Below are 22,481 nucleotides of genomic sequence, written 5' to 3' on the forward strand. Positions count from 1 at the left end.
TGTGGGCTGCTCCGCTCTCCCAGCCCTAAACCTCTTGACTCCAGACCTCAACCTCCATGGCTCTGTCTTTGAAGAGATTTTTCCTTTAATTTTTTCCTTGTCTGTCTCCTCCAGTCCAGACCGGCAATGGCTCCGTCTATAAAGATCTCGCAAAAATTCTGTTGGCTTTGCATGAAGCATGCAGGGGTCAAAGCCATCAGACAATAGGAGTTTCCACAAATCCTTTCTGCTTAACTCCTTATCCAATCTTGGCTTGTCCTCAGGTTGGGCTGTAGCTTCTGGGATTCTACCCATTGGAAGCCCGTAATTTTCCAAGCCATCAACTTCTGGTTTCTTTGAACCCAAGAGTTCAGTTCTAAGTTTATCTCTCTCTGCTCGCATTTTACTATAAGCTGCAAGGAGAAGCCAGGATACGTCCTCCACACGTAGTCTGGAGATCTCCTCAGCTAAGTATTCCAAGTTGTTGCTTCCAGATTCTTCCTTCCATCTGACACCAGGACTCAATTTTGCCAAATTCTCTGCCACTTTAAAACAAGGATCGCCTTTCTTCCAGTTTACAACACATTCATCATTTCTGTTCAAGTCCTCATCAGAAGTATCTTTAGAGTCCATATTTCTACAAACAGTCTCTTTAAAGCAGTTTTGGCCTTTTCTATCAAGCTCCTCACAACTCCTCCAGAAATTCCCCCTTATCCATTTAAAAAGCTGTTCCAACATGTTTGGTATTTGCAAACTCAGCAGCAAAAGCACCCCACTTCTCTGGTACCAAAATCTGTCCTAGTTTGCTAATGCTGGAGAATGCAAAACACCAGAGATGGATAGGCTTTTATAAAACGGGGGTTTATTTCACTAAACAATTACAGTCTTAAGGCCACAAAGCATCCAAGGTAACACCTCAGCAATCGGGTACCTTCACCGGAGGACGGCCAGCGGTGTCCGGAAAACCTCTGTTAGCTAGGAAGGCAGCTGGCATCTGCTCCAAAGCTCCGGCCTCAAAACGGCTTTCTCCCAGGACGTTCCTTTCTAGCAAGCTTGCTCCTCTTCAAAACATCACTCCCAGCTGCACTCTCTTTCTTTCCCCCAAGTCAGCTCATTTATATAGCTCCACCGATCAAGGCCCACCCCGAATGGGTGGGGCCACGCCTCCATGGGAACATCTCATCAAAATTATTTCCCATAGCTGGGTGGGGCACACTCCAAGCAAATCTAACCAACACCAAAACTTCTGCCCCACACAAGACCACAAAGATAATGGCATTTGGGGGACACAATACACTCAAACCGGCACAAAAAGTTTTGTGATGGTAAGCTATCGGGTGGTATATTTAAACAGGAATAGAAACTTGGTTAAGATTTATATTAATCTTAAATCAGAAAGCCAAGGTGTTGCTTTCCCTAGAAGTGTTTAACTTTGACCTTGCCTTTAACTCCCTAGAAGTTTTCTATATAGATAAATAATTTACTGAACTTTATGTGTGACTTCATTTATTCAATTGAAATATATTTACAAATTAAGCCAGGAGAAATGGTCTAACTTTATGATCTTATAGGACTTTCTACTTAAAATTAAGAAAAGGTGGAGGGAGACTTAGATTTCTGGATCACATATTCCACCAAGCAGCAACTGATTCAGATCCAACTATGGTGAGCAAGAACAAGATGCAGAAAAAAATCTGGAAGGGCCTCTTCAAAAAACAACAGCAACAAAAAAGACAAAACAGGAAACCACAAGAAGTAGCTGCCTATGAAAACCTGAGACAATATACCTTGAACTACCCTGCCCGTTGAACTAGAATATTTTTCTTCCATTGCCCTTTGCCCCATGAAATAGCAAGGCACATTTTGGAATGTGCAGTTAAATTCAAATATGCCACACAAACACACCTAAGACAGCTATAATAAGGGAATATCTGATGTGTTTCATCAAATTACAAAAATTATCAGGCTTATAAATTAGAGCTTTTAAGTCCATGTAAGCAGTGTGAACTACAATATTGGTACAAGCTGGTCTTACATGTTGTTCCCTACAGAACAGAGTTAATATGATGAAACCAAGTGAAGAAAGAGAGAGAAAACGCCCACACTTATTTTATTTTTATTGAAGGTAAAAAACACCTGCACACATTTCTGTTCAAAGAGAAATGTTCAGTTTCATTTTTTCTCTCACAGATAAAAATGTACTGCATAGAACTGGAACTGCTTCTTTTGTTTCTTGTTCTAGCCAAATTTGATTTGCATATTTTGGGACATGATACGGTGCTGTCTGTGATTTAGAGAGTTTATAAAAAGGCAATTTGATCTCAAATCATAGTTTTCTTTCTTTATTTCTAATATTGAAAGCTGCATACTCTTCTGAGAAGTGAGCCATGAGAGGAAGACATTAGCTTGCCTTGTATTAGATAATAAAAAAGTTCCACAGGGGAGAAGTTACATATTATGACATTGTGTATAAGGCTCATTTGGATTTAATTCATTACTAGATCATGTTGCACAGAAAAGCAATTTTTAAGTAATAGAAGTGCGCTTCATTTATAAGGGACCTAGCTATAACACATAATCAGTTATTGAAGATGGAAACTGATTTCCCAAATCAGGCATATAAAATTTAATACATTTGCTCCAGTTATAATGAAAGGGAAGGGAACCTCGAATGCCATTTTTTTTCAAGATCAGAATGACACTTTGTAAAATTTGGAAAGTGTGTTTTTGCTTGGGGAGTTGACTACATTTTGAAACCACAAACTAAATCAGCTGAAGAAAATGATTAAGCAACTTCAATAAAATATTCTGAAATACTTATTAGACACATAAATATAACTTCAAATTCTATAACTCTCCTAAATTATTATGACTATATTAAAAATTAAGAGCTGAAATTTATTAATTAATGAAATAATGGTAACTATGGGTACTGGCAATCTTGAAAACTACAGTATCAATTTTTCTTATTATTCAGACTAATCCTAAAGACTGACTAAATTATTCTGTAATAAAGAAATCCAGCCAAATTGTATTGGTTTATTTATATCCCCTGAATATGTGATTACATAAGCATCTAAAATTAGGAAAATAAAATCGGCCATCTATTCGTGACAGCTTCTTGGGATGAGGACAGGGTGAACTTGCATCATCTACCTTTAGGTACCTGAATTACCCACTTCTCAGCCAACTTTACTTTTACTTCCATCAGCTAGATATATCCATTTGTAATTTTTTAAAGTAACTGTAACGAAGTAATTGATTTGGCAAACTTTGTATCAATAATATATTTTTGACTATATTTTAATTTAAATTTCCCCTGTGAACAATCCTCAAGAGATTATGTAATTAATATTCTTAGCTGCAATTTTCAAATATCTTAATCTCTAAAGCATGGATTTGAATTTTCAAATTGTGAATCTCAAAGGTTGTGTGCCATTGAATCCTGATTTCATTGACTTTAAAAAGGAGCATGAAAGAGAGAAGTGTGTCATCAGTTCCCAACCTTTCCAGGTTTAACGTATTCTTTACTCTACGAAATGTGATCATTACCAACTTTTCTATCTCAAGTATGTCAGGAAGTCAAGCGAATCTACAGGAAACTGGCATACCTGATCCTCAAATGAAAAGGTTTGTTTTTCCCTTGTACTACATCTCACTGATCTTGTTCCTCTTTTTGGAATGAATAAGATCAAGAAGCAGATGGATGAAAAAGCACATTATAGTCAATGCAGGAGAAAGATACAAGAAAAATGTGATTGAGCAATTTTCAGGATAGGCAGCCAGTCAGCAAAATGACCTTAATATAACTGAAGGAAATGTTTCTTTGACAGTAGAACATAGTCACTGAAAAAAAGAGTCCTTTCATTATGTAAAATTTATACCTCTGACTAAAAATGTAACCAAAATCAAATTAGAAGAATTATGGGTTCCTTCATTTGAATCTTTAATAATCTAACCTAGTCCTGATGTTTTAGAGCAGATAGATTGGGTGGAAAAGATTAAGAAAAGGAAATCTGCTTACTAGGAAAGTAAGTAACCTAATCACAGTATGTAACCCAGAGGATAAAATCATCTGTATGTATGAGTGTGTTTGTGTTTGTGTATGTGAAAGAGAGAACGAGTAAGGGAGAAGGAGAGGTAGGAAGGGAGAGAGAAAGGGAGGGAGGGTCAGGAGAGAACCAGAGAATCCTTTGAACCTGCTTGACCATTGAGAAGAAAGACAGAAAGCCTTCAGACAAGCTGGCCCTACACAAAGACAATCTCATCCTGAACTTGGCAGGACGTAAAAAGACCTGTGATTTGGCATATACCCTGTATCGCCTTAAGAAATATAACCATGTGAATAACTTTTTGTGAAATTTTTACATTCATTTACTCTTTATAGGAGTACTCTCAAGATTAAACAGAATGACACTAAAAGCTGTAGACATTTGGCACATGATTAAATAAGAGAAAATTCTCTCCCTTCAAAATCAACATCTTGGTATATACTATGAGACTACAGATAATGTGTTCAAAAATCAAAAGTCTATTCTACATAGGGGGCTTTAAGTTAAAATTGCAACATATACATCAGTAACCAGAAATATACATTCTTTTTTTTTTTTTTTTTTAAGCAAAGAATTGATAATCCACATGGAAGTGAAGGCTTTATCAAGAAGGTCCATTTTCTTGGTTCATTCTCTCACATGGTAAAGGTTTACTATGTACCTGCCTTTTATGACTCAGGTTCTGTGCCAGGCTCATTTTTTTTTTTTTCCCCTACGGCAAAATTGAAAGTGAGTCATGCTAACAAGAAGAGAGAAAATGAAGTACAGATAGCTGTAAGGAGAGAACTCAACTGGACTGGAGATGAAAAAGCTTCATGTTCTTCAAAGAACACATATGAACTGGTGGGATTGTGAAGGGCATTGCAGGCGAAGGCTGCTCTGTCAACACTCCTCACTCGTCCTCTTGGTGGGTGCTACTGTGGCAACACACCTACGGATCGTGGTGAGCATAAGCTTTCATCTTTGAGTTGAATCCACAGTTAAGAGAATTAGTGCCATTCCACAATAACACTTAACTCTGAGTCAAGCAGATGCATTATCTAAAGTCCAGGGTAATGAAACACTATGCGTAATTAAATAAACCCTATCCTATGAGTTCCTTTTGTGATTAAATTTAAGACAATGTACATTTGTTATCTTGAGAGATCAATGACAGAACAGCTTAATTATTTCCTTTAGTAGCCATCAATCTATTACTGTTACATTAATGCCATTATATTTGCATAAATTGAATTATGTGCACCTTTTTCTATATATTTACATGTTTTTCTTCAATTAAAATGGAGTTGCTTTATTGCCTTCTTTTCTCCCAAACTTTCTGTTCCTATTACTTCCAATAAGGAAACTGGAGGTGGGAAAAAAAAAGCATGAAAGGGAAGGAAAGGACAAAAAATAATAAAATGTAGAACACAAAAAAGCAGACTGGAAAGGATGCAGGCTAGAGGAGAAAAATTGCTGATGGCATCACCATCTCCATATGAGAGCAAAACCTTGATTTGTATAAAAGCCAAACAGCAGCAAATATATTCCCATGGGGTCAGAGGAGAAACACACCACTGATATAAAGTAGCCTCTCTTGTGCTCCAGTAACCATAAAGAAGTCCCTGGGTCTCTGTGAACTCCACAGCCAAATTATCTTCAGGCAAGAACTACTCTGCCTCCCCCATTTACGACTCTGAGAAATGTGTAGTTGTCAGCAATCCTCAACAAGAAGCAAGATCAACCATACATTCCTTAGTTAAGGGAGTATGGTAGGTCATGGATAAAAGGAAGTAAACATGGAAGGTAGTATAGAAAGGAAGGGATGAAAGGAATTAAGATACTCTGGGTACACAGGAAAAACAATAACATTTTAACAACTAAAAAACCAAGTGTCTGGCATTATGGGGTGGCCATGAGTCTGGGGTTCTTGCTGCAGCTGATTGGCCTATTAAAGAATAGACACTCCTTTTACAGAAGGGAAAATTTCATCCCTATAACTTAAATGATCCTAATTTTTATGCTACAACCCAACATAAGAATAACATAGCACAATTATGGCAAATACTCTCTTGTAAACTTCCAATTAATTAATAATGACTACTAAGAGTATTGCGTTGAGAAGAATCTGAGGCGAAGTATGGGCACAGTGAAAAAGAGCAATGACTATCAGTCACAGAAGGAGCACAAAACAGGAAGTGTCAGTTTGTATGCCGCAAATTTGCCATTCCTTTGGTTTAATTGCAAATAGTGCCAGTGGTGAGGTTTTGTTGTTACTACAAAGTGTACCAATCAAATTATACACGTGATAACTAAATATACTATTTAGTTACCAAAAGGAGGTGAAAGAGAAGAAGAACAGGAAAAAAGAGAAGAAGAAAAAGAAGAAGGAGGAGGGGAAAACAGAGGTCTTTAAAGTATATTTCAGAAGAAGAAAAAACAAACTAGATTTGTGAGTCCATTTAAATTTATAGTGTCAAATGAGTAATTATTAAAATATATCTATTTTTGAAACAACATTGAATGTTTAGCTGGGTTTCCAGACAAGGTCTCATTAATCAAGGTATTATAGAAGATGATTTATAACATGTCCTAAATTTTTTGAAGAGGTAATCACCAGTTAAGAAAAAAAAAAAAAAGGTGTTTTACTTATGTTTAGAAAGATCACAGCATAATAAACTCATGCTTAATTCCCATACCAAGCCAGATAATGTTGAGAAACATTATCCTTGTCCAAATAATACTGACATTTAAAAATTGATCTATCTCCAGAGACTTTATTTTATTGTTCATTTCATTGTATTTGTTTAAAATATGTCTACTTCTAAATAAAATCCAGAAAGATGGGGTACCATACGTAACACGATTAGCTATTTCATTATTACAATATTTTAGTTTCTGAAATTGCAAAAGCTATGGGAAAGCACCTAAGAACAGTCATGGATAAATGTTTTTAAAATGTTGTTCATACACACAAAAAGAAATGCGAATGGTCAGTTTACATATGAAAAGAGTGCCCATATTGTTTTTTGCCTAATAAAATAAATGAGTTATAATGAGATCTTGGAAGGCTGGTGGTTCTGCAAGGCAATCTGGTATCACAAAGCAAAATGCAAAACAAATCCAAACTCCTTGAAGCTATGGTTTGCTTCCAGGAATTTATTGGATCTGAATAATTAAATAAGCACAAAAAGATTTATGCACAAGGATGTCTATAGAGACAACTTCAATGTTCATCTATAGGGAACAGGTTAAATAAATTGTATGGTATCCATATAATAGAATACCAAGCAGTATTTTAAAGTAATGATTTAAGTCTATATTTATTGATTGAAACATACTTCTATTTATACTTTTAGGTATAAAAAAATTCTAAAGCAGATAATACCTGTGCCAGTCTGGATATATTATGTGCCCCACAAAGCCATGATCTTTTAATCCAATCTTGTGTGATATTTGGATTAGACTGTTTCCATGAAGACGTGACTCACCCAACTGTAGGTGACACTTTTGATTAGATTATTTCCATGGAAGTGTGGCCCCACACATTCAAACATATGCATTCAAAAATATATTTAATCTCAGTGGTTCATCCACTTCAAATATTTTAATATTACAAAATTATATTTGCTAACTTATTTTGATGTTTACAATGTACTTTGTACAGCATTGTGCTTATGGTCTTTAATATGTATATATATGTATATAGATGTTTGTCATTCATTCAAAAAATATGTAATAAAGGGTAGATGACTTTATTATAAACTAGAAATAAGACATTGTACCTGTCAATTCCAGAACTTCTAAGTTAAAGAGCTCCATATGTGGTCCTAGGTAAACATGTTTAATACAAGATCACCAGCATCCTGACTGCCACAGCTAATTAGACCAGGGATAAGCACTTGACACAGGATTATAGACACCTCTGTACCCTAAAATGATAATAATCCTATTTCAGCCTGGGGAATAGGGATTGAGTTATAATATACTGGGGTGTATAGCAGTTGGTATTGGGAGAAAAACAAGAAAACATGCCAAAATCAACTACAGATGGAAGGAGAGTTAGGTCTCTTTGGTAGTTCATCATTCACTTAAAATCAGAGAACTTTGGCTACTGAGGTCTCTGAATCCAGATCTGGTATCAATAATAAGGCCCAATCAATGAATACTTCCTATTCAGAGACTAGTGTATGAGCCCAGCTTCCTGTTTTGATTCTTACAATAAACTTGCATTATCTAATCATGGTTTTTTCCAAATCCCTAAGAGCATATATTAAAGCAACTTTTATTCACTTTGAATCTGATGTAATTTCCCTATGATGTGAATATATCCTATTTACCAATACACACGAAGATACATGGAAGAATTCAACAAGCAACTTAAAAGAGTGAGTGAATACATTTTTGTATAGGCAATAGTAACCAAGAGAATCTGATTAGAAATAGAATTTTTATATACCTATATCAGCATGGACTTGATACCATATGTAAATTTTGGTTGTGCCTACAAACACCATCAAATATAACTAAACTTCTGAGGGATTTTCTTTTATTTGGTCAACATGATACCAAGTACTTGGCTTAAGTAACCACTTTATGTGAGCTTTATTATTAAATAAAGCAATTCTTAAACTGAGATATGCTGCCAAAATGTCCACGAATGATTCTCTATGAATCAACACATTGTTCAATTATGTTCTTTTCTAAAATATTATGCCTAAAAATAATACATGTAAACTCTACATTGAACATACATGACTCAGGGAATACAATCATAAAGAATATATATATATATATATATATATATATATATATATATATATATATACACACACATATATGTTTTTACTTCTACTGTCCATTTATGCTTATTTACTGGGGCTTGCTCTTTCCCTGTTCCTTGTTAAAACCTCAGGCCATTCTCATCACCACTGCTATATGACATGAGTTCCTCCAGTGAGTAATTAGAAGGTTCACTACCATATAACAGACGGAACTTTGATTTCTTCCCTATTTTGTCCAGCTTTAGATTCAGAGCTTTGCAGTCAGGAAAGGCAGAGGACTCAGCTTCTTCTCTGCTTTATGTTTTTCTACCTTCTCTCTCAAAGCTTCTAAAACCTCTAGGACTGAAAGAATACATGTGAGAACAAGTAAAAGTGGAACAAAATACCTCTCATTTGATGGGCACTCTCGTAGTACTCTCTGACTCTAGCAGGAGTTTCCAGCTGAATTTTTCTCTTACACTTGCTTTGTGGGTTCTTGGGAGACCCATCCATCCCATTATTGGGGACTTCTCACCTTCCTTTGACATTGGTAACGCACTCTCCTCCAGCTCCAGGCTTATTCCTTCTTCAGTCCCCAGGGTATCAGGCCACAGCATAAGCTTCTTTCCGGTAAGGCCTACTTAGCCATCCAGCAAGCTCTATTGGAATTGATCTATGATCAGTGCTCACTTGCACATGCATGTGCTCGCTCTCTCTCATGGCCCATATGGTGTCCATAAAAACACACTTTTTGTCCTAGGCCACCCATTACAACCACCTCTTTTGCAACTCTACCAGCAACTAGCCAGTCCCGCTCCTAATCTCTTGGATTTCTCAGGTGGGAGTCAGACACTCTAAGTGAGATAGATAATAAGTTCTTCCAGTACTTCAGTTTAAGTTCACTAGGCTTGAGAGACAAGGGCAGGCACCCCAGCTACCTTCATCCTTGAGAAGAGACTGGAACTTACAACACACTAGAAGCTCTGTTAAAGAAAATCTTCTTTCTCCACTCACCCATTCCTCTGCATCTCCAACCTTTTATAGGCTAGAAATGGGTGGCCATCTTCAAGGTGGCAAAACCCATCTTAAGCCATTTTTTTTCTAGTTCTGCATGCTGGTCTCAATTAAAAATGTAGCTTCAAGTGTCTCCAAGCCTCTGCTGGAACTGAGAAGCAATAGTGACATTTGAACATATTTAACAGTATCTAGTTTTGATATGAGCTGCCATTAATTTCAAATCAGAACATTGAAGTATCCTCTGAGCAATTAAGAGTAGTCTGCTAAATACAACATGAAACTTTTAAATGGTAAGAAAGATTAGTTTCGAAATACAAAATAAAATTGATCAATTAAATGCAGATCTGTTTTTTATGTATTCATTACTTTCCTAAAAAATATGTACAAAATGTCTGCCAGTGATGGGGTCTAATGACGAGCAAAGCAAGTTTGGTCCAATCCCTCATGGAGTTTGCAGTCTACTCTATTACAAGAAGAATCTTCTTTATTTTGTACAATTGGCAAGAACTGACATACCTTAGGGTATGGACAGGTATGGAGAACCAATCGAGAAGAGAGATGACAACCAAATATTGGGCCCAAATTGATCATAAATTGATAAAAAGGAGCAATAAGAATCTTTAATGTACAGAGTCAAGGCTAGGAAGTTTTACTGAACACAGAACTGATAATAACGCAGTCATTAGCATGACTACTGGGGGAAAAGTTGTCTTTGAAGGAGAAGTTATTCAGAGAAAGTTACTGTAAACATATTGTACTAAAACATACTATTTTTAAAAGAAAATTTTCACTTCAATAAGTAAAAATCTGTGGAAATTAAATGGAGCATAATTGTGAACCTTTTTCCAACCACCAAATACTACCTGGGAGTATAACTGTAGCTAGTTAAATATATCTGATCTTATTGATTTTGGAGTTTAAGAGGGGAATGTAAACCTTACCCTCCTGACACTTCCATTTTGAGGGAAATAACAAGGATTTTAATTTAATTATACATTTAAAATTTTAGAACCTGCTGTCTCATTTCAAAGAGATCTATACAATGCTGTAAAAAATTTTAAATAAGTAAGGCAAAGAAGGCCACAGGAATTTAGGCAGAGAAAATAAACATGTAACTTAATTAACAAACAAAATTCATGCCATAAAGTTCCATACAATTTCAACATAAATTTGACTCTAAACTTTCTAATAGTCAAAGTGAAAAAGGGAGCAAGCTAGGCTATAAGACTTACTACACCCATGTATTAAAACTAACCAGTTACTGAGAAAAAAAAAAGATTATTCTTAATATTAAGAAGAAATTAATCCCATGGATCCTCTTCTAGAAGACATTTTTGTAATATAATGATCATCCACAACAAAGTTAAAGTAAACATAGTTTTATAAAGTTCTGTTTTTTTTTTTCTCTCCCTCCCTCCCTTCCTTCCTTCCTTTTTCCTTCCTTCCTGCCTGCTTTCCTTCCTGCCTTCCTGCTTTCTTCCCTCCTTTTTAATAGCATCCCTGTGTAGTTAGATCTATTTACAATAGATAACCTTGCCCTTCTCCTAGGCCACCCTGAACTGCAGGTAGTTGATCCCTTCAGGATGAGTTTTTCCATCTCTGAGTCTGCAGCCTTCCCACCCTGGATTCAGCCAATGGGAGGCACTGGTAGAACACTGGGGGGCAGAAGGAAGGGAAAAGTAGGGTATTTCTTATCTTCTTTCTTTCTTCCATAGTGTCTCTGGCTGCGGTTACATCTCCTCAGCAATTCATATCTGCAAACAGTTCCACATTCCAGTTATCCCAACTCCCTTTGTCTCTGCAGACTAGGTTTGGTAATGGCTTTGTTTTGTTACTAATCTCCAGGCTGCCTCAGTGTCCACTGCTTGGCTTCTTAGCTATTCATCACAAAAGGAATCATTCCCTACATTAATTTCTTTCTGCTTTAAATATTCAGGGTGTTTTCTGTTCCCCTGGTTAGATCCTGACTGAAACATCAATCATTCGTTATAAGGCACTGGCAAATCTTTCCAGTTAATTCAATATAAAGAATTTTACATGGGAAAACAGCATGGAAAGTATTATGTTATATTATATTACATGTTCCAGAGATGCTTATGCAACAGTGAAAAGCAGACATAGAAGGGTGTAGGAAACATCAGTCACTCAGGTAGGCATGATCTTTAGGAAATCACCAACACCAGCATATAGGATATTTCAGTATATGGATGGACTAAAACCATGCATCTTCAGTGTGAATATTCTCCTGGAAAGATCCCTAGAAATAAATGCATACCTACAAATATCTCAGCTGTAAGAAACCCGTCTAGCCAGGAAGAGTATCCTGGAGAAGTAGTACCCCATCTACTCCATAGACACACAGATCTCATATACACATATATGATAAAAGACTGTCCTTTATCTATAAATATGAAAGATACATAGGACAGCTAATAATGAGATTCCTATTAGCCTTCACCTCCCAGTACCTCATTTCACTAAATATATAAAGTAGGAAAACTTTTAAAAACCAACATATACGCCAAAAATATAACAAACAACAACAAAATTTTCAAGTTACCACTAGTGTCAATATAGGATGTCAGTGGAGCTTTTCCTAAGAACTCAGAATCAAGGCCTAATAAAGAATACTTCTTACAGTGTAACTTAAAAATCAACACATACTGGTTAGAGAGGTCATAAGCAAAGTTCCCCTAAAGAGAGTGATGCATTTTTAAAACTGTCTGATGTGTGGAACCCAATATGTTTAAACAGAAATGTGTTAATTAGAAAGCTCATGGACACAGGATACCAAATACTACCATTGTGCATCTTAGCTCCTGAGATAGGAGAGAGTTGCTTCAGCCCATAAAGCAGGCTCATTTTCTTCTGATGCCATTAAAAATTTCAATAATTTGGCTAAAGCCCTAGTTTTTATTCTGCATATATCCAGCAATCTTTATATCCCATTTTGGTCCACCTGGGCTTCCCAATAGGGAGAAAATGCATTGGCTGCAGGGTTCAATTCTTGAGTCTCCATAATAATTATGGGTTTTATTATCAATTAGGAAAATGGCATCAAGAATGTGTATTGCAGTCCAATAAATCTGAAAATATGTACTCCCTCGATGAGAAGTATATATTCTTGGTGTGCTGGCAAGACAGGTTTCTCAGCTTGCAAAGTCATGAGTGGGATGCCGCCTATGAGACAGCTATCCCAGGAAAGGCATTCCTCCCCCCAAAAAAGTCCATTTATTCTACACCTACCTGAAAGACTTCTTAATATCTTCTGCTTGTATTGTCTTGAGAATCTCTTGATAGAACTGAGGATCACCTGTTCCTGAAGATGTAGCATGTGAGGGGCAATTTTTATGTGCATAGTAGCCTATCAAAATACCAAAAATAAATAAAATGGTGGCTGGGAAGAGTACTTTCAAAAGGCGGCAAAAGTTGCAGCGGTTGCTCTTTGGTACAGATCTTGTATAAGGGGTAACATAGTCAGACTCTTCTTGAAGTCGCTGGAACCTTCCTTTGGGTGAAGTTGCTGGCTGAATGGAATCAAGATTGAGGTCTTCAGTCTCTGGATGACCCAGGTTCTGATTCTCAGCACCATCTCCCTGGAACTGGTCAAAAACAGGCTCCTCCAGTTCCTTCTCCATGTCCCATTCTAGGTCAAGTGCAGTGGCTTGAAGGTCATCATTGTCTAAGTACTGTGAGTTTCCTGGAGCTCTTTGATCTGCACTGACCTTCTGATAAGCCATCTTTTTACCTGTGAAAATAAAAGAAGTATATTTTCTTAAAACAAACAAATTTAAAAAAATCCTCTAAGGTAAAAGGGAAACAGTAAATCACATTTGTGATTATAATCAGAGAAAAAGCATCCTCCCCACAGAAAATCATATCTTAATTATTTAATTCTATTTTTTTGTTGTTGATTTTACTATATGAAAAAAAGGCAAAAATAAAAGAAGGTACTTGGTTGAAAAGTTATGATATTATTACCCTCTGAATCTCAGAAGAATTTTTAAAAAGTTACAAATGCATAGCCTTGAAAAATAAATTATTATAAAGGAAAACTTTTAAATGCTTACACATTAGCAAAATCACTTTAAAAATTGTTAGGGGCAGAGGCAACAAAGCTGAATTTGATAAGTTAATGGGGGGGAAAAAAACAACAACAACAACAAAAAAAACACAGAGCCTAGGATGATTTACATTGCCAGAGTTAATTTTGAAAAGACAAATTCATAAGATGAGAACTTAATGAAGTACAAACACCATAGATATAAAAGAAGCAAAATATGGTATATTCCATAGTCATAAGTTATCAGCAGGATTGGAAAATTTTAAGGTTATCACAGAGGACCAAGATGTTGCAAAGAATTAGTGACATGAATTGGCCTGGCTCAGTGAACTTTAAATAAAAATCTGGGATGGCATAAATCCAAAGAGGGAAGCCTTTTGCCAGGAGAGGAGAGTTTGTTTCATAACCTTACTACAGAAGTGGCAGATGGAGGTTTTTCTCCCCTACATAGTTTTGGATGGCAGTTTGTTGTGTCCTGCAGAGTGGTATTAGGATAACCAGGCTAATTAATGAAAGTGGTCTTAAGGCTGTATTCAGTAACACACTGGTATACTATGGTAGCAGATTATGTTAATTTTCTGTGTATTAGACTTGTCACCCCAGCTGGACTCTAAAGTCCCACACTATGTTTCATGATTTTTCTGTTTGCCCCACTATGGTGGATAAATAACAGGTACTCAATTGATGTTTGATTGCCAATTGCCTTAGGGCTAGTGGTTGACAACTGAACTCTAATAAAAAAATATAAACAAAGACTGCATGAAAGGGAGCAGCATGATGCACAGAATAATGGGTATATATAGCTCCACTCTTTGCTAGCAGAGACTCATATAATTAAAATGCTCTGAATTTTAAAGAAAGTTTAAATATAATTAAATATTAATTTTGCCAAACAAAAATTGCTATGCTGTCTAGAATTCTCATTTGTTACCCTATAATTTTGGATTCATTCTTCCCTAGAGTCTACTCAACAAGATGAGTATCTACTGCACATCAGGTGATGGGATTGGCAATGAAGACAGAGATAAATGGGTCTCTCTTCAAAGATAAATGGGTCTCTATCTCCCAAGTAGGGTATAATCCAATCTGAGATATGAATACACAAACAATTAAGTCAAATAAAATATGCAAAGTGCCAAGAACACGGAATCGGGGTGATTAAAGGCTTCCCCAAGAAAGTGACCTCTGAGGTGTTTTAACAAGTGAGGAATAATTAACTAGGGCAGCCAAGTATGGGAGGAGAGCAGCCAAGCAGTGGAAACATCTACAACACAGAAAAGAATGAGAATGCATGGTTCGTGGCCCATTTGAGAAACTTAGAATGGTGTGATATGGCTGAGGATGGAACACATGAGCCACAGATGCTGAGAAAAAGCTAAGAAAGGGTGATCTTGTAAGTGATTTAATTTTTCTGCAATCAAGGGTCTTCATCTGTGAAATGTGCATGGTAATATAAACCTCATAATGTTGTCATAAGGATTAATTGAGGTAATGCATATAAAGCACACATTGAGAGTTGGGTATGCCATATGGGTTAGAAGAGACATTTCTGGTATAAGAATAGGGAGAACTTTCATGTATTTAATTAGAAATAAAATGAATTAAATAATGCAAAAGAAATTACATAATTCTGCAAGACAGAGTGGAAAAGCAAAGGAAGCTGTGTAATATTCACATAAACATATGCATATGTACAAACATTATCTTTTTTATGTACATTTAGTCTATACGTAAAGACTAAAATACAAAAATCACCATGTGATGCAATAGCTATTATCACACAGTTATACATTTAGCATTATGCATTAAAAACTGCATCAGGAACGATTCTGCAGAGCATTTCTTTATCCTTCACTCCCCACACCCCTAGCCTGGTTTCCAAAATGATTTAAGAAAATGCAGAATTTGAATTCCATATCCTTGATCAATTCAGGACAAGGAGAGATGGTGTAACATATAGAGTTGGCAATAATTATTCAGATAGGTTGTAAGATTGCTGATTAACTGATAGAAGAAGAATCTAAATCACACTTGGATTAAAGAAAATAGTTAGGAGAAAATACTAGAGGACAGGGAAAACCTCAAAGTAGTAGAATAAATAATCTCTAAAATTCATGATTCTAAACCCCTCATATTACAGAAGGGGAAACTGAGGTCCAAAAATAAACAACTCTATTAGGACTGAGAAAGTATTGTTTGGGTACCAACACCCCAAAGTGACATAATGATTTTATAAAAACATGAGATACAAAGTTTGTAATAAATTAATGTTAAATACTCTGTAATCCAATTTATTTTAATATACATTATAAACTGCAATTTCTTAGCACAAGACAATTTTTTTTTATTCTTTGGTTTAAATATCAATAAATTGATGCTATCTTCACATGATATTATGATATTTGCTTCTTTAACTGTTTAGCTCATGCAATATTGATTAATTTACTCAGACATTGTCCCAATGTAGTTCTCTGGATTTTTTTCTCTCATTTTAATGAACCAGAGTCTCTCTAAAGGCCTTTTAAAAAATTGAATTGTAGAGCATGGTTTATGCTCAAGGAAGACTTGGCACATGAGAGTTGCTACAAAAATGTTAAATCTCAATTCTGACCTCTAATATAAACATTCAACATCCTTTCTCTACAAATCATTTAAAAACCAACTGTAATGATGAGGCTGAGTTTTCATCTCTAGCCTGACAATAGGCATTCCATCACATGTACATCAGCAATTTTATGCTTTTCAAACATCAGACAGAGCCATCAGCTAGAATGTAATGCAGATACAGATATTTACTCCTCACTATGAAGGATACTTGCCTGACACCCTATTCACCATTTTTGCACTCAATACACATTAATAAACTTTCACTAAATCCTATCTTCCAGTAGGCAGTCTCTGGGTCAAATGTAGAAGGAGCCACTTGATGTAACAGAATCCAATGTATTTCAGGAATATTTACAAAGAAATTAGTAGATAAAAACATATACAATGAGGTATGTTAACCATTTACTTGGCAAAATCAACCATTTCCCTATACGTATTACATTTTAGAAATTCATTCCTTAAAAAGCATCTTGTATTAAAGAAAGACAAGCACAAGGCTATCAGTCTTAGCTGAAGGGTTTTGATTTAATATTCTATAAATCACTGCCCTGGCTGCTTTGTTTCACTTTGAAATATGTATAAATAAACTGAACACCTCAAAGCAACTGAGTAATACACTATCAGATAAACTTTAATAACATATTCAATCTTGAATCAGAAAAAATTATTTTGTGGGTGCCCCCAAAAATGTAGCTATCTTTAATATATCTATATCCTGTGAGATGACTCAAAGATACATCACATTTACCAAAACTTTCAAATTCCCAAATAAAATGAAAATCTTATCAAGAGAAATCTTCAATAAAAATCAGTATGTCTTAGATATGATCATATTAGTATGTCATTCAAATGTCATATATTCTCTATTACTGATTCACATGCTTTCTATTTATATTGTCATATTGCTTTAGTTCTATCCCATGCTCATCATTAAAAAAAATACATATGGTAGATTTTGTAATCCACCACATGAATCTTTCTCTAAAAGAGACACACTTTGTTATAGACAAGGACATAGAAACTTGTGACATTTCTTCAAACAGAAGTATCTGTAACATCCTTGCATTTATATCATGCACTTGGTCTTTTTTTATGAAAAACAATTTTTATGAAAAGAATATATTCTCCATATTTTTAAATATATGTTTTGCACCAAAATATCTTTTCTCTGTTAGGTGTGATCCTTTTCCCACACAGGCCCATATTGAAGACTTAATTGTCTTTTTAAAATTCAATCTACTAAAACATTTATCTTTTATACTATACACTCACTGTTCTATAAGGAAAATAAAGCATATACAAGTTGAACTATAAGGTCTTTTTCTAGACTATGATAGGATTAGATCAATGAAAAATGAATTTGCATCCATACTGAGTATACAATTAGTTTAAAAATAGTCAAACTTCTGAATGCAATTTCTTTCACACATTTTTACTGGTTAAAATTAAGTAAAGTATATAGGGATAAAAGATAGATACCCAAATAGGCTGAAATTTTAGTATGTAAAATATAATTTATGGCCACTGCAGTAGTAACCTAACACAGTGGTTGGCAAATATTTTAGAGGATAAGTACATGTTAAACAAAATTTTTGCTTAATAAATATTTTTTACTAATGCCACTTATAAACATGTTCACAGCACTATTACTTTCTTGCTTAGCAACCACAATGAGGGAATATATTACATAAATTTCATGACCTTGTAAATCTCTAAATTAGTAAACTCTGTAGTCAGACTTCTTGGTTCATATCTGACTTCTGCTCCATCATTTAGGCCAATTATTTTTTTTTAAATTCAGTTTTATTGAGATATATTCACATACCATACAATCATCCATGGTGTACAATCAACTGTTCACAGTACCATCTTATAGTTGTGCATTCATCACCCCAATCTATTTTTGAACATTTCCATACACCAGAAAGAATCAGAATCAGAATAAAAAATAACAATTAAAAAAGAACACCCAAAGCACCCCCCATCCCACCCTATTTTCATTTGGGTTTTGTCCCCATTTTTCTACTCATCCATCCATACACTGGATAAAGGGGAGTGCGATCCACAGGTTTTTCACAATCAAACTGTCACCCTTGTAAGCTACATTGTTATACAATCATCTTCAAGAGTCAAGGCTACTCTCCCCGCTGCATGGGACCCGACTCCCAAGGGTGTAAATCTCCCTGGCAATGCAGGATATGACTCCCGGGGATAAATCTGTAGTCAGCATCATGGAATTGAGAATATCTTGTTGACCAAAAGGGGGATGCAAAATGAGACGAAATAGTTTCAGTGGCTGAGAGATTTCAAATGGAGTCGAGAGGTCACTCTGGTGGACATTCTTATGCATCATATAGATAACAACTTTTATTTTTTTATGTATTGGAATAGCTAGAAGTAAATACCTGAAACTATCAAACTCCAATCCAGTAGTCTGGACTCCTGAAGACAATTGTATAACAATGTAGATTACAAGGGGTGACACCGTGATTGTGAAAACCTGTGGATCACACTCCCTTTAACCACTGTATGGATGAAAAGTAGAAAAATGGGGACAACAACTAAATGAAAAATAGGGTGGAATGGGGGGGATGGTTTGGGTGTTCTTTTTTATTTTTATTTTTTATTCTTATTCTGACTCTTTTTGATGTAAGGAAAATGTTCAGAAACAGATTGTGGTGATGAATGCATAACTATATGATCATACTGTGAACAGTTGATTGTACACCATGGATGACTGTATAGTATGTGAATATATTTCAATAAAACTGAATTTAATTTAAAAAAAAAATAAGGCTACTGGGTTGGAGTTTGGTAGATTCAGGTATTTGCTTCTAACTATTCCAATATATTAAAATCTAGAAAGTGTTATCTATATAGTGCATAAGAATGTCCACCAGAGTGACTTCTCGACTCCATTTGAAATCTCTCAGCCACTGAAACTTTACTTCATTTCATTTCGCATCCCCCTTTTTGTCAAGAAGATGTTCTCAATCCCGATGCCGAGTTCAGATGCATCCCTGGGAGTCATATCCTGCGTTGCCAGGGAGATTTACATCCCTGGGAGTCAGGTCCCACGTAGTGGAGAGGGCAGCGAGATCACCCGCCAAGTTGGCTTAGTTAGAGTGAGAGAGGGCCACATCTGAGCAACAAAGAGTATGCCAATTATTTTATGCTTAAGTTCCATTTTGGTATAATAGTAATAATAATATCACTGGATATATTAGAGCTATATTGAGGAGTAAATAAGATAAAATATTTTAACCTGCTTAGAACAAGGTCAAGCACATTATAAGTTATCCACTAACAGTGGGTCACTCGCCACAGAAATTACATAGATTCTAAGAAAATGCAAACATTTGGAGCTTACAGTTTTAAGATACAGCCTCAATTAAATTAAACTATGACCAGAGCTCTCAAGTTTCAATAACAAGAACCTGAAGATAATGAGAAATTGTGGGGTGGGGTGGACCCAAGGGCTTTTCAGAATGGGAAGCATTCTGTTAATCATCAACTATGGTTTAGACAGATAGAAATTTAGCTAATATTCATATACAAGTTATTATTATATTTGGCTTATATCCATCTACTCTATATCTTGTCATTAGAATTGAGTTTCTTTTTTAGTCTATTTACAAAGAGAACAACAGAGGGCTCTTCTATAATGGCAAAGAGTTCAGTTTAATAGTTCCAGAAACTAGTGATTAGTAATCCTTAGACCATGAATATGAGTTATATATGTTGTTGTAGAAACTCATGTTGGTCATAGATGGTTGCCTTGATCTGACTATGGTGTGAATATTATTTTAATAACTCAAACAGTATAGAAGACTGTGAAGATCTTCTTAGAATTAGGAACATATCTAAAGGCTTTCTTACTTGCATAAGTTATTTTACAAGTAAAATAAATAAATGGCTCTAGCTGGTTAATTTTAACACATAAAGCAGAATCACAAATTCTTATGACAGCTCTATGTTTGAATCTTTATTGTACATTGAGAAAAATATTCATACAGTGTTTCCTGAAGCTCTGAATATCAAATCATTTGCTGGTTTGAGTGGATTGATTTGAGGCAAAGGCATTTCTTAGAAGTGTGAGTGCATCATCAAAAGGCATTCATTATGCACCTTCATGCAGTATTACTTTCGGTGCTGTACCAGTTCTCTGTATGAGTGCCCAGAGGATTTTGTAAATCTAAGTTTAAGAATATTCCTTATAGGCTTAAAACATGTGACATAAATTTTTCAGTATGAACCCAGTTTGCACAAATGAAATCCATGTTTGTGGAATAAATTTTTGTTGTTGAAAGCTTTAATGGTCTTAACGTAAGAGTAGGGCAAAAGATAAAACTATAAAAGCAGTAATTCAGAAGACTCTGTTCCCCGGCTTAATTTTTCAGCATAATGAGATTTTTTTTCCATCTGTGGTTTTGTGAAATGGCCTTGGCAATTGCTATACTGTCTGTAAATGCATTCAGAATTCCGTATTTAATTGTAATTGTGTATGTCAACTGCATAAAAGAAATGACAATAATTATTTGTTGTTCATGCTTCACTAATTGAATAAATAGTGTATATAAAGTAAGGGAAAAATACTATCTGTGCTTTATTTTCAGGAAAAAAAAACACATTTAGTCACAGCTCACTCTTAAATGCATTTGAAATACACTGAACATAGGCAGAGTAGGCAATCAAGTGGAAAGTATAAAACTAAAACTTAACTATGAGGCCTGAGTTACACTGAACACTAAATAACATGTAAAAGGTATACTTACCAAATGCCAAATTAATGAGCTATAAATTGCAAACTGTAGTGAAAGCCATTTGCAGAAAAATTTATTTGATAAAATTCAGCCGGTTTAAGGAAATCTGTTTCAGATCACTTGCATATGCATGGCCACCTGCCAGTTCCCAGAATGGGGCAGCCTTTCCTTGCATACCTGCATGTGACTGCAGTTTTTGTAATGCGTCTGAACTGGTTGGTTAGTTGGGTCCAACTGAGTTCGTGCATTTCTGGTAAGGCTTTTCAATTTCAGAATGATATAATTCAATTTAGGATTCAGCAAACAGAGGAATTAATTAAAATGAACTAAAACAATATGGAGTACATGCTATGGATTTCCTAACAGGTAATTTGAACACTTACTGCCGTTTAAATACCCATCGAGTGAGCTTGAGTCTCAGGACACCATAAAACTCTCTTTTTCTAAAAATGTGTAAACCCTGCTGTGTGCTCCTTTTCTGGTCTGATTTCACCGATTCTAGAATGGCCATTTTCACCTAGTCATCATTTCCATTTATAGTCAAGTTGCTAAAGGAGCCACTGTAACTGTCTTAATGTCGCTCCAAATTTCACTGTAGTCAAGGCAAAGAAGGGTATTTACAGGGTCTTCTCAGGTGTCAACACCCATTAATGCACAAGGCTGTCAGACTTAGCTGAAGGGTTTTGTTTTTAATTATATTTATTTTTTTAAGTTATCTCTTTTTGCAGTTGCAGATTTCAATGTTGGGAAGTTTCATCTTTTATACTTTGCTTTTGATACAAATAAGTAACTTTTGTCAAGTAATTTCCCCATATTATATTATCCAAAATATTATGTTGATAGATGATTTATTGAACCCTTAAAATGAGCCAAGACTTATTATAAAATTAGGGCTTTATAAGCATTATATCATTTAATCAAACAATCCTATATGTTAAGTACTATCATTGTCCCCATTTTACAGATGAGGAATCAGAGTTTAAGTCATTTCCACAAGCTTTCATTGCTACTAAGTGGAAGAGCTTGGATACCAAACCCGGCCTGTCAAATTTCAAAACCCTCTCTTAAATGGACAACATCCAGGCTCTCTAAAAGTCCACCACATTAGGCATGATGTCAAATTCAAGATCTTACTTGTTGATTTATCCTAGTTATGCCACCAATTTGACTACAAGCATAGGAGTCTCACTGGCCATTTAATCTTAATAATCCTGTCTTGATCTTAAATCTCTGGAGGCTGAGAATATCTCTGTGGTTT

General features: G+C 35.3%; 1 protein-coding gene across 4 annotated transcripts in view; it reads right to left on the reverse strand.

Moving 5' to 3' along the window:
* The window catches only part of NAALADL2 (N-acetylated alpha-linked acidic dipeptidase like 2), a 1,146,579-nt gene that overhangs the window by 878,775 nt on the left and 245,323 nt on the right, over positions 1–22,481 (reverse strand). For 3 of the 4 annotated variants that reach the window (XR_005217472.1, XM_037840432.1, XM_037840429.1), the window contains exon 2: positions 13,037–13,538. Coding sequence is in view for 3 of the 4 variants with exons in the window: in XM_037840432.1 (XP_037696360.1) it covers positions 13,037–13,538 (502 nt within the window). In the remaining variant the exon portion in view is untranslated. Of the gene's footprint in view, positions 1–13,036; positions 13,539–22,481 lie in introns of those variants that run through there. The other variant, XM_037840444.1, reaches the window with a different exon arrangement.

Source organism: Choloepus didactylus, chromosome 1 (assembly GCF_015220235.1).
Source record: "Choloepus didactylus isolate mChoDid1 chromosome 1, mChoDid1.pri, whole genome shotgun sequence".
NCBI lineage: Eukaryota > Metazoa > Chordata > Mammalia > Pilosa > Megalonychidae > Choloepus > Choloepus didactylus.